At 36.7% G+C, this 12,275-nt stretch overlaps 1 protein-coding gene across 10 annotated transcripts in view; it reads right to left on the bottom strand.

Annotated features, from left to right (window-relative positions):
• Positions 1–12,275, bottom strand: part of LOC117212026 (collagen alpha-1(XVIII) chain) — a 344,311-nt gene that overhangs the window by 3,510 nt on the left and 328,526 nt on the right. For 4 of the 10 annotated variants that reach the window (XM_033456469.1, XM_033456487.1, XM_033456523.1 and 1 more), the window contains 8 exons: positions 6,193–6,222; positions 4,969–5,338; positions 4,295–4,686; positions 3,189–3,200; positions 2,778–2,882; positions 829–1,084; positions 325–453; positions 85–179 (listed from right to left, as the gene is read on the bottom strand). In XM_033456469.1, coding sequence (XP_033312360.1) covers positions 85–179; positions 325–453; positions 829–1,084; positions 2,778–2,882; positions 3,189–3,200; positions 4,295–4,686; positions 4,969–5,338; positions 6,193–6,222 — 1,389 coding nt within the window. The remainder of the gene's footprint in view (positions 1–84; positions 180–324; positions 454–828; positions 1,085–2,777; positions 2,883–3,188; positions 3,201–4,294; positions 4,687–4,968; positions 5,339–6,192; positions 6,223–12,275) is intronic. The other 6 variants (XM_033456503.1, XM_033456516.1, XM_033456509.1 and 3 more) reach the window with 5 other exon arrangements.

Raw genomic sequence — 12,275 nt, 5'->3', positions numbered from 1 at the left:
ATAGAAGCATTAAAAGTTATAATAATTAGAGTATTATACGTATATTGTTCAAAAATCATGTTTTGACGATATTGAAAGATTTACTTTGGTCATAGCTTCGGTATTTTGGAAAGTCACAGCTCCTGGTACTATCTTCGTGGTACTTTCTAAGGGACCTCTAGTTGCGGTGGTTGCAGCACCTTATAAAAGTTTTATAGGTAATTAGGATGTGTTTTTAAAGACGCATTAAACTTTACTATGCAGTTTTTCTAATTTAGAATACACCAAGAAAATTAATGTCTTTTAGAAACGTCGTTTTACGATATTTTACATTTAGTGCGTTACCTAAATGTTCTTTAAGTTCCTTCAGTTGCTTTAGTTCTCGCAGAGCCTTCAATTCGTCTAGACTAGTTCTAGGTCCTTGCAGCGTGCCAAAGAACATATCGTGTTTAAAATGTTTTATATTCTTTGGAACTGCAAATTTAATAGTTTTTCAATATCTTTCTTATATTTGCTAATCTGAGTAAAATATACAGGGACACCAGAAGCTTAGAATCACCATGTGTTGTACAAAATTCAAGAATTTAGAGAAAAGTCAGCTTGGAATTTGGATACTTTAAGCAATTCTCTTGTGAAAAATCTACCGAAACGAGGGAAATTGTCATTGATATTTGCAGCTTTAAATTCGACTTAGCGATCAAATTAACGGAAGATTCGATACAGAAACAATCGAGGAAGTACATAATACGAAATTTTTAATCGATGACATACTTTTAAGTAGAGGTGGTCAAATATTTTTTGCATATGATACTTAAATTATGTTATTTATGATTAATGAATCTTTCTTACCCTGTCTAACTCCGTAATAGTCTCTTTCGCCAAAGATGTGACTTCTACCAATTCCTGGTTCTCCTTTCTGTCCAATCAAAGATAGTCCAGGTGGTCCTGGTGGCCCAGGAGGCCCCGGGGGACCCGGAACTGGAATATAGTTTCCTTGAGACGGTGGTCCGGGTGGTCCGGGTGGCCCTGGAGGTCCTCTTTGACCGTCTCTTCCAGGTTGTCCAGGAATTCCAGGGAAACCATCGTCTCCCTTATCGCCTTTGATCTGAACGTCATTTAGACAGACAGATATGAAATTGATTTACACGAATATTATACGAATTACAATTATACACTAAGAATCGAGGCGACCGTACGCATTAACATTGAAAATAAACTTCTGAATGATACAATTTTTATAGCGTATATTACACAAAATTATTTATATGCAGTGGATACGTGCATTACTGGTCGAGAAGCTAATGTATAATATCACGATTCTCTGATTTAAGTTCTAATTATGTTATTCGTATATGCAAACTAATTTCTGCAAAGCAATGTTTAGATATATAATCCTGAAGAGAAGATACTTGAGCCAGTTTCGCTAAGTGGATGTCGGAATAAATCACAGTACGTGCCTTGGTGGGTGCGAGTCCGTTCGAAAGCGCAATGAAAGCAGCGAATTTGCCTTACGTTGGCCCGGCTTTTAAACCAAAGTGTAGTGAATTAAAGCCTGCCACGCGCATTCGTTTCGTGTTCGTCGCTTGTCAACTGCGACGACGAAATTTCGACGAATTTCTGTTTGGGACGCCGAATAAATCGAGTCGCGGCTTCGCTAGCCGACAAAGATGAAAAAGAACAAGCAGAGTAGATGTGAGAGGGATACTAGGAGGGGAAAAAATAGAATAAAAAGAGAAGGAACGGGGCGTCAAGCGCACACTTGCATTAATTTCCGTCACTCTACACGTTCTATGGCTCGTTCAATGAGACTTGCGAGTGTACACGGTGATCTACGAGCACTGTTACTAGTTTCGCGAGCTTCACGAAGTGGTCGTTCCGACTAAAAAATGTTCGAGACTGCTCGTTCGTGGCACAACTCGTACGAGGGTTTCATGTCGTAACAGTGATTAAACAGCTCTGGAAAGAATCGAATCGAATCGGACAAAAGAGAGAAAAAAAAATTTTAGACGGGGAGGAAGTTTGTAGGAAGTAATGGGTTTTCATTGTATAGCTTTATTTTCTTTGGTGTTATATCTTCCCCGTTATACTCGTCGTGTAAGTTTGAGGATAATATTTTCAATGTTCTATCTTTTTAAGTTCTGGGCTGTGCACAAAAGTGTACTTCAATTGCGAGTAACTATAAATTTTGTGTTCCCGTGACATTTTTCTTTTTTAGCCAAAATGACTTCTCTTTGACAATTTCGAAAACTTTATGGCGAGAGTTATAAATCACCGTGTGTATATCTCCACTTCAACCTTTCCCCCGCTACGAGACAGGATAAAAAATGCATCCATTATCTTTATTTGTTCCGCGCTGCAAGCTCTTTAACACTTCGTGTTTACCTACCGATTTTTCCCTCGCATCAACTTAGCCAGAATAATTCTTAAAGCGCGAAAGATGACATTAGCCACTCTACCGAATTTATTGAAAAAATTTTCCAATTTTTTCTCATCTATTATGTAGATTTCCTCAGTGCATAGAATTTTTATTAAACGTAAGATAGGAAGGAATAACATACATATTTCAAAATACAAATAATATTCCAAATATTTGATAGTCCAATATTTAATATTCAGAAAATTATTAGTCGAAAATTCGAGTTTATTTTCTGTACATATATGTATTTAAAACTATTTTCTGCGGCGTACTACGTTTCTCCTAATTCGCCTAATTTCTCTGTAACACGGATCCCATTGATTTCAGAGGGAATTGCTTACGGGTATTTCGATTTTAATGAGAATCGGTGAATCGTACTTACGCCGACAGAGACTCCGTAAGGGCTCGGTGTACCGGGTTCTCCTTTTTCTCCCTTGGGCCCCACTGGTCCAACAGGTCCAGGAAGTCCGGGAGTTCCAGGACGACCCTGTTAGAAGTAGTTACCGATACATAGCGTTCATGTTCTACCTTCCTGTTCATGAATATTCTATGTTCATTAAACCTTTAATTAATCTCGCGTGCAGTTCAATCTAGCATACACTTGGTCGATTGGTGTGATTTCTAATTTTATGACCGGATTATTACGTAGTTAACAGAGGTAAATTAGTCTATTAACGCTATTCAAAGTAATTAATCAACGAAATTATGATTGAATGCCGACACAGTTAAAATTAAGGGATAAATTGTTCTTATCTTATCTATTAGGATTATGTAAGTTCTATGTAATACTCACTTTCATGGAGTTCTGTGCATTGGAACATAGCATTGGAAAAAGTATATTCTCATTTTAGACTACATTTTTATATGTAAGTGGATAATTATAATCGTAATTGTTTCCAGTAGCAGGGAGTATATGTTAATTGTTATGTAATTTTGTTAAAACACGACCAATTAGAAAAATCCTTTCACAGTATGTAAAGATGAATTTGACTTATCTTATATATTGTACTACTGAGAATATGTTGCATTATATTAATTTTCCTCGGAATTTCTACTAACTAAAATTATTAAATTCTTTAGCTCTTATTAGCTTAAAACAGTAACCGATAATTTAAACTTCGATTATGTATGCAGAGAACTCAGCATGACACGAGAGCGTGTCTGACAAGGCCTGCAGATTCGTTGACTTGTCTATTACTAGGTTAAGGTAGTCGGTCGTCAATTAATCCAATGTCTTGAAACTCAGAACTCTACGGCCTCAGAGTTATGGAATCCGTTAAAAGCCGTTGCTATGTCGTGGAATTTAGAACTCTATTCAGCCTGCTGGCTATGTTTCCGATTATTATTGATCTTCGCTTACACAAATGGCGATACATGTAAGTTTTCGTAATATCAGATCAGAATTTGCGTTTCTTCTTATTCATATTTTGATTAGATATAATACATAATCGAGAGCCTTTAATGTATATTCAAAATGCATTTATTAAGTTCAAGTTTGGACAAGTTTAAATCATTCGATGAAGCTACGCGAAGCTTCTAGGATCGTTATACATATATAATGTACAATCTGTGAAAGGTATATTCCAAAGATTCGTTCCTAGTTATCTATTTTCTATTACAATCCTTTATCGTAAGTAAATTGCTATAAACGATTATTTCTCCCATATACCGTCAACAAAATAAAAAATTTTACTCGGAACAAGAAAAAAACATAGCTTTTCATAACACTGCATACAAGATTAAATAATACATAGCCATTCATGCAAACAGCGACAAGAAAATTACGTTACGAAATTCTATTTTACTAATGGCGAGGAAATCAAACGGAAATCGAGGGTTTGATCGATAAAAAACGAAAAAGAAAAGAAGATAAGAAGTATAGAAGGAGTTTTCTCATACCGCCCATCCAGGTAACCCAATTTCTCCCATCGCTCCCGTCTTCCCAGGTGGGCCGACCGGTCCTGGTGGTCCAGGACGCCCTCTTCTACCTCTCTTGCCTTCTGCTCCTTTTTCACCTTTGATAGTGATGTAGTCTCCAGAGCTCGCTATAGCTGTAGCTCCTGGCGGACCTCTCTCACCTTTTTCGCCCTTTGCACCGACGACTCCCGGTGCTCCGGGAACTCCGTCCTTCCCTGGCTCGCCTTTGTTGCCTTGCGGTCCTTGGATACCATTCACACCAGGAATTCCGGCTGGTCCAGAATCACCTTTGTCTCCCTTCTCGCCTTTGGTGCCCTTATCTCCTTTGTATCCTCGTGCACCACTCTCGCCCTTATCGCCCTTTTCCCTTAACACTAATTAATTCGTGGTTTTCAGGGAGACAATTTTTCACGTAACATTAATTAATCTAAACGTAAAGACATCGTATCGCTTCCAAATTGGAATCAGCACCATTCGTTATCTTTTCTTCTAAGAATATATCAATCAACTTACGCGTTCGATGACAACTGATCGAATCTTCAATTTGAGCTTTTACATTTCCTTTTGTATTTTATTTCACTTTTTAAATCTAATGACCAGATCCATCGATTATTTAATTTCATTTGATAAAAATCACAAAATGAGCATATTCTTACTCGCTTCTCCAACGTTTACTCCGCCAGAGCCGCTCAATCCAGGCAATCCTGGTGGTCCAGGTACACCTGCAGGGCCTGGTTTCCCTTCTGGTCCTGTGTCTCCTTTGTCACCTTTCTCTGCTGGTCTTCCATTCTCACCTGGTGCGCCAGGAAGCCCCGGTGCTCCTGGAGCGCCAGGTTCACCTTTGAATCCTTGAATTCCTCGTGGACCTTCTTTTCCATGATCGCCTTTTGCACCCTTGTGCCCTGGTTCGCCTTTGTATCCTTTGGCACCGGCGATTCCTGTCTCCCCTTTCGGTCCTGGGCTTCCTGGAAGTCCGGCTTCGCCTTTCTGTCCTGGCAGTCCTGGTCTCATGGTGATGCCCTCCGTCTAAAGTTTAGAACAAATTTTTTCAGATTCCACCGTCACCTTATCTTTTTACTTAGATATTGCACTTGAACGTATTTTTATTAGAAACTACAAATTTATTGGAAAGTTGGAAGTTTTATAATCTTTCTAGTTATTTTGTGATCTCAGTACTTTTATTTTCTGATTTAAATATATTTTAATAGAAAGCTTTTTATCTTTTTATGCGTCGACGAGAATTTCGTTGACTGCGAGTCCTTTGTGAACATTTCGAGTATAGGATAGTTTTAATTTTCGCTAGACGAACTGGATCGTCGACGACGAATTTGTTTGACTCTGCTTTAAGAGGATATTTATTTTCACTGAAAAAAGTACCAAATATTTGGTTGTGACGTACGACTGTATAATAAAATAGAGACGTCGGTAAAGATCTCCGAATTTTCTGTGATATCTTGAAAGCCTAGCAATAAAATTATTAACATTTTACAAAAATATTAGATTTGGAAAAAATATATTTGCTTACGAAGAACTACGTAAATCGAGTTACACGCATTATGCCCATTTTCTAATAATAATTTTATTACGCTACGACATTTTGCAATATTCAATAATGAACTTTCTATAAATTCTAAAAACATTTAACCATTACAATTTTTTACAAAATACAGTTTGGGGTATTCTCGAAACATAGAACGTATTTTAGAATACAAAGAGAAGAAGCTTTTGGTAATGCAATTGTCGTTTGAAATTCATCATAAAGTTTCGCGATAAATTTCAGCACACCGCAGAGCGCAAGACGGAATGCCTGTAGCATACCGGTACAATCTCGAAAGAAGCTTTCGTACCAAAGTTGCTCCAAATATGGAACTATTACTCACCCTATAAATGCCTCGAGGTTTCCAACTGGGCTGCATGCGCATAATAGCCAAAATTTCTCTGTTTAATCATCGGTATAAGGTCATAAAGCTAAAAGCAGTCGGTCGACCCGACCTGCTACCTGCTCATTTGTATCGTCTAATGGTCGTTGACGAACAATCATCGTTCAAACAATTGTCTCCAATGTTCAATTGAACTGTTCTCGTTACCGACATTAGACCAGTTTGCTTTGCGAACAAGTAACTGATCCTTTTCCCGCTAACTTACATCGAATAGAAACGAATTATTCGATCGAAGATCGAAGGAACTTATTAGGGGTACGTACCTTGTCACCATGAAAGGATGGGATTTCGTTTTGTAATTCTCTGTGCGCTCAATTGGATCTTACGCCGTATTAGAAATAATTAATTATTTGTGACTAACGTATTGGATTAAATTGAAACAATGTGCGAATTTAAGGTTTCACGTCACGTCGTATCTGAAGTATTCGAGTCTCAATTGAAATTTAGAATAAAAAAGAGACGAATGCAATTATAATCGAAGAAAATGTTGTACGTGCATTTCTCAACTGCAACGAACACGCTCACGTGTTGTTCATTTAAACGATTTGGTAAACGTAGAAAAGGGTGGTAATTTGAATCTACCGAGGCCAGTAACGTGTAAGCTATTTGAAACTGTTTATCTTATCACCGTCAAATATCATTGTTTTGCCACCAATCCAATATATTCGAACTGGATACTCTGTCGCGGTCCAGTGGCAAATAGAACGGTCCAAATATTCGCGATAGAATGGTCAACGAGTTCTTAACGTCCATTCATCAAAAATATTTTATCACGCAAACATTACGCGAATCGATGTTTGTATTGGCGATTATAACAACCGCATCCTGGACTGAACATTTATCAAACGGTGAAGTCGTAGGTACATTTCAAATGGTCATTGGTGTATCGCTAGAAATTAACCGATGCGGATGCTCAAACGAAATTTCCAATTCTGCTAAACGAAGAAAAAGAATGTTCGGAGAAAGAAAGGAAAAAGAAGGAAAGAGGAGAAAAAGGCGCAGACTGTTTTGAAAGTGAAAAGTTTTTGATCGATATCGTGTTTTGTACGTTTAATTTTGTCGATGAATGTGCCGGATTGTTCTAGGCGATAGACACGCGTTTATTCGACCGTTTACAAGTCTCAGTTTCCGAAACCACAAACGAATCAAATATATTCTTTTCTTTTCCCTCTTTTTCCTTTCATCTGTCTTTGCACGAAAGCCTCTGAACGCCTATTTATCAACGCCACCGATCGCTTGCTTATACGTCACGCCAGCTTCTTAAAGCTTTTCTACCGACTGGTATCGAACTTTCAGACTTTCTATCGAGAGGCTCGTATTCAATAGGTATCCTGCATTCCGTCTTTCTTCTCTTTTATCTCGTATCGAGTATATTGTAAAGTAGATTTCGGATGATCAAAGAATCCTGAGGTTAATTCAGTAAAATGGAGTCGACAGAGTGAAATATTTACGTTTGTTGTTTCGATTCCATTATGGTATTGTTTTTAACGAGTAATGGTTTACCGTTTCTTCTGTGATATTTGTAGATTATTAATATTGGAGAAAAGTTACGAGAAACATAATAAAATAGTCGAGGACACTGTAACAAAAACGACCCTTGTTGAATTTCTTGGTTTTTTGATAACGATACACTTTGGTAAAGAGGGGCGAGATTTACAACATGAGGGAACGAATACCATAAAAATTGATTTATGTCTTGATTTATCGTGGAATGAAAATTTATATATTCGTTGGAAACAATCCTTATTAGCGAGATTGTTATTTTCTGATGACTCATTAAAAAATGATTCAGCATAATAATTGAAATATATTGAACGAAAAACTTAATTAAAAAAACTTAGGTATAAAAGTTATTTCTTTTTAAAAATTTGTATCTTTACGTGTATATCAATCTTTTTTATTATTTCTAAGCCAACTAGAAATTACTGTTAAATAACATATTTTTCAATTGGAAGTTAATTATTATTTCTTACTTTGATGGCAAGAAAGATGTATTTTTCTGAACCATAAGAACACAAACGAGAAATTAATAGATACAATTTCATAAAAAAGGAAAAGGAAGAAAAAAGAAAACGAGAACAAATAATGATAGACGTATTGATTTTTTACGAGTATTTCCTTATTTCTGGAATTCATATACGCAAATGGTCTAATAAATTTGTTTCGATATATGTTTTCATACTCTCGTGCGATACAATTATTCAAATTGAGAATAGCGTAACAGCCCCTGAAGCACGAAAATGAGTACGTGAAATATTCCACTGGTCGCAATGTCAGGTTAGCACACTCAATTAACCTACGAGGAACACGGAATACATCGTTGCGACGTGAGGTTTAGTATGAATGATGTCAAATTGCATCATTCTACACGATGACGTTACTATGAACGATCGAGTATTATGAACGACTAAGTCAAGTAAAACCATCGGTAATAATCAATCTTTTATGATTACAAGGAATACGTACACCGATTTATGTCATTTATACAATCACTAATAATAACCAAGAGCTATTATTTTCAAATTATGCCGTATTAAAATGATCTAATTACAAAGCCTAATAAGAAAAGATTACAAGATCATTTTCCACATATTCCTGCACAATTTTAATAACCCTGTTATACGATCCTTTCATTATTCTTGAAAATATCACGTTGCGCTGGTGCTTTAATTTTTACCTACCAAGTATTATAATATTACTATAATTAGTACGATAGTTTGGTGTTAGCAGATAGACGCGTTAAAGGTTGATAAGATAATTAAATTTGTAGTAACAAAATACAGTATAATTAAACTTGTGTACATAAACAAAATTTACGTAGAAGAACGTGTTTGAGATTGATTTTTCAAGTTACAAGCAATCGAATTTTATGCTACGTACGCAATTTTAATTGTCAGCCAGTCATACAAGATATAGTACATATTACGCGTATAGTGAGCAAACTTAACAACGACGCAAAAAATCTAATCCTTATTTTCCCATTCCCCCTCCCTCCCTCCCTACCAACGTTTTCGTGTTGTACGTGCACGAAATCTATTTCAAAGATCCCGACATAAGAAATCAAAACGTCAGAATAAGATCTCCGCGTTCATTCCCTTTACATCATCGTCTCTGATCCAGATTTCTCATCTTCCACGAAACCGACTAAGTACGTGGCAGTCGGTCAAGTGATTCGTATAACCGGGCAAAACGCCTTTCCCGCAGATGTGTAGTTTCTCCCGACGAGTTCCTTCGCCTAGCCAACCCAACACCCACCCACCAGTCACTCACCTGCCGTACCTGGTCGGCACAGCCTAGAAATTGGTTTCTGTATTCTCAGGGGAAATCGGACGCTTGTACGTTGGTGCACGAACCGGCACCGGGTCACGTAAGATAACACTCGAGGTCAAAGCGAGATACTTCGCCTGTCGAGGATTCCCAAAGCCCTTGCAAGGTTGCAAAGTTCTCCGTATGGCGGCGTAAAGGACGAAAAGTCAGCTGAGAGAATGGTTTTCCTCGAGTTTCGAAGCAGCACGCACACCGCCAGAGTAGTTTAATTAATTTAAACGCTTTACCGTACATCTGTTGGATTTCGTTGAAATTAACGAGCTGCTGAATTTCCGTTTCAACGAACAATTTTTAATACTTTCCTTCTTTCATCGAAGGAATTGAAGGAAGAGAAGATGATCCTCAGAAGTTGCTTTATACATCCAAGATTTTCCCTTCTTGGAATTTTGTTTGCTGCAAGAGGTAATTTGTGGCATAAAGTTATATAGATTCGTAATTTTTTAGTTCACCTTGATGCGGTCTTCGAATTTTTATACAGTCATTTTTTATTATTGATAATCGATATAGAAAAAGTGGTTCGTTGAATTATCGTTACTTTCGAATTACTAACTTATTTGGTTGTGGCGATGTTGTTTCCACCGAAGGGTAACACGATAAGGCAGATATTGTCTAAAGCGTTTACAGACAATAGTTCATCAAACACGGACTACCTATCTGTCACAAACTCCGAACAATAAGAAATTTATTCCAGCGAATATTTGATATCCCCCGTTAATATTTCCTTTATATAAATTTACAACTTTCGTGCTATACAGCGCCGAGTCAGCTATAAAATTCTCGGTGTCTCCCATTACGAAGCTCTCAGCCGAGTCTCAAGGGTCTGTACGATTTCGAAAGCATCTTTTATCATGGAAATTTTTATGCATCATACACGTACTTTATTAGATCGATGTTGTTTTAATAATAATATCATAAAATCATATAAAAGATATATTGATATTTTTACAGCGAGGAATTCGAAAAGTACGAAGTTGCGATTCTTAGATTCTTCTATGACAGAAAAAGCTTTTCATTGTCAATTTTATTTCACACATAGAATAAGGTTTTTAGCGCTTCTAGAAGACGATTTTATCAAATTTATAGCTCCAAACCATCACGAAAGTTACAAGACGTTAAATCGTTCCATTAAAGTGTCAAATCGGAAGACTTCGTATCGATTGTACGTATATATCTAGCAACGATTTACGATGCACGATGCTACATCAGATTTATGAACATTACAAATATAGAGGCTATTAAAGATGTACATATATTTATTCAACTTCGCCTAGTAATAGGATTCCAAATTCTTTCTATCGATAAAATCTTCCAAATCGATTTAAGGGGAATTGACGCGTTTTTATTAATTTTGAATTCTACGATTAAGTTGTGACCAAGGAATGGTCCGCCTCACAGGTTAATTTCGAAGCAATTCCTGGCGAAGAAATTCCAGGCATATAAAATATATACTCTACGATGGTCACAATTTTTCTATGCAGCGTTTATTTAATTTTTTTTTTTTCTAAAAATTTACTTTGCTACTCTGATATCACATAGACATTCCAGTTTACCGTTAGGATCTTGCAACATGTGTTCGCGGAAAAATACGTGACACCTTTTTGAAAAATCTTAAGCAAAATGCTGCACACGAAAAGTATTATTCACATAGGGTTTTCTTACGTTGGGAATCTTTTACCATCGCGTGACGCTGTAAGAATACTCTGGTACAAGTAGCGCGAGGTTGCAGGATCTCAATATCTCTTTCTGAAAGTTCTCGCGCGACCAGAATATCTTCCGACCAAGATGCACCTTGTTTTTGCCGTAAAATGTTTGTGTGCGATACCGTTACATGTTTTACACGTGTTACGATACGACTTTAAAATATTATACAGACATTTTATTTCTCTCCGTAAGATACTTCGCGTCGATAAAATTCCACTCCTCTTTGACACTGGCGCTGTATGGCCGTCAACTCTATTACCTACTGCACAGTATAGATATTCATTTCGATCGATTTCACTTTTCGTCAATTTAATTTCAGTACAAAGGTAGACGATTAATGTTCAATTTTCAATAACTATGGTTTACTAGCGTAAATTTTTTGGTTTTTTGGGAAACACGAACAAAGGTTCTTTTGTTACGAGCCCTTCAATCCTTCGCGCGAATGTTACATACAAAGCTAGCTTGTCGTTGTAGCGTCAACGCTATTTCGTGAAACTTTTCGAAGCAAAAGGTCACGTCTCGAAAAAGAAAAGTCGAAATCATTTATTCTTTAAAATTATACGGTGGTTTTCTTTTCATTTGATGAATAGATTTTCTGCAAAATGAACTTAAAGTTTCTTGCTTTTTATTCGTAAATATGTGTCTGCAGTAAAATGAATTTGTACGCGAAAAGAACTGGCGGAACGAAGTTCGTAGGATTCTATTAAAATCCGTGTAATTAGATGCAGTAAATTTAAGAATTATCTACCGTATACGACGCAGCCGAAATTATGCACAGTTCAACTTTCGTAAGCATAATTTATCAGGGCTGTCGTGATAAATTTACTTCTAGAGCACTTATTTTTACCTTGTTCCTATTAACCAAAACGTGCGATAGTTCCATTATTAGTGTAATAAATCAACGCAGGTTACACACGTGTATTACGTTTGCGTAAAATTGTTCGAATTTATGCAAAAATTTAAGCCGATTTCAATTATAAATCGTTGAATGCTAT

The sequence above is a fragment of the Bombus bifarius genome, unplaced genomic scaffold, assembly GCF_011952205.1.
Source record: "Bombus bifarius isolate JDL3187 unplaced genomic scaffold, Bbif_JDL3187 scf7180000007970, whole genome shotgun sequence".
Taxonomy (NCBI): Eukaryota; Metazoa; Arthropoda; class Insecta; order Hymenoptera; family Apidae; genus Bombus; species Bombus bifarius.
Note: the sequence above shows the minus strand (reverse complement) of the source record. Positions and strands in the feature narration are given on the sequence as shown.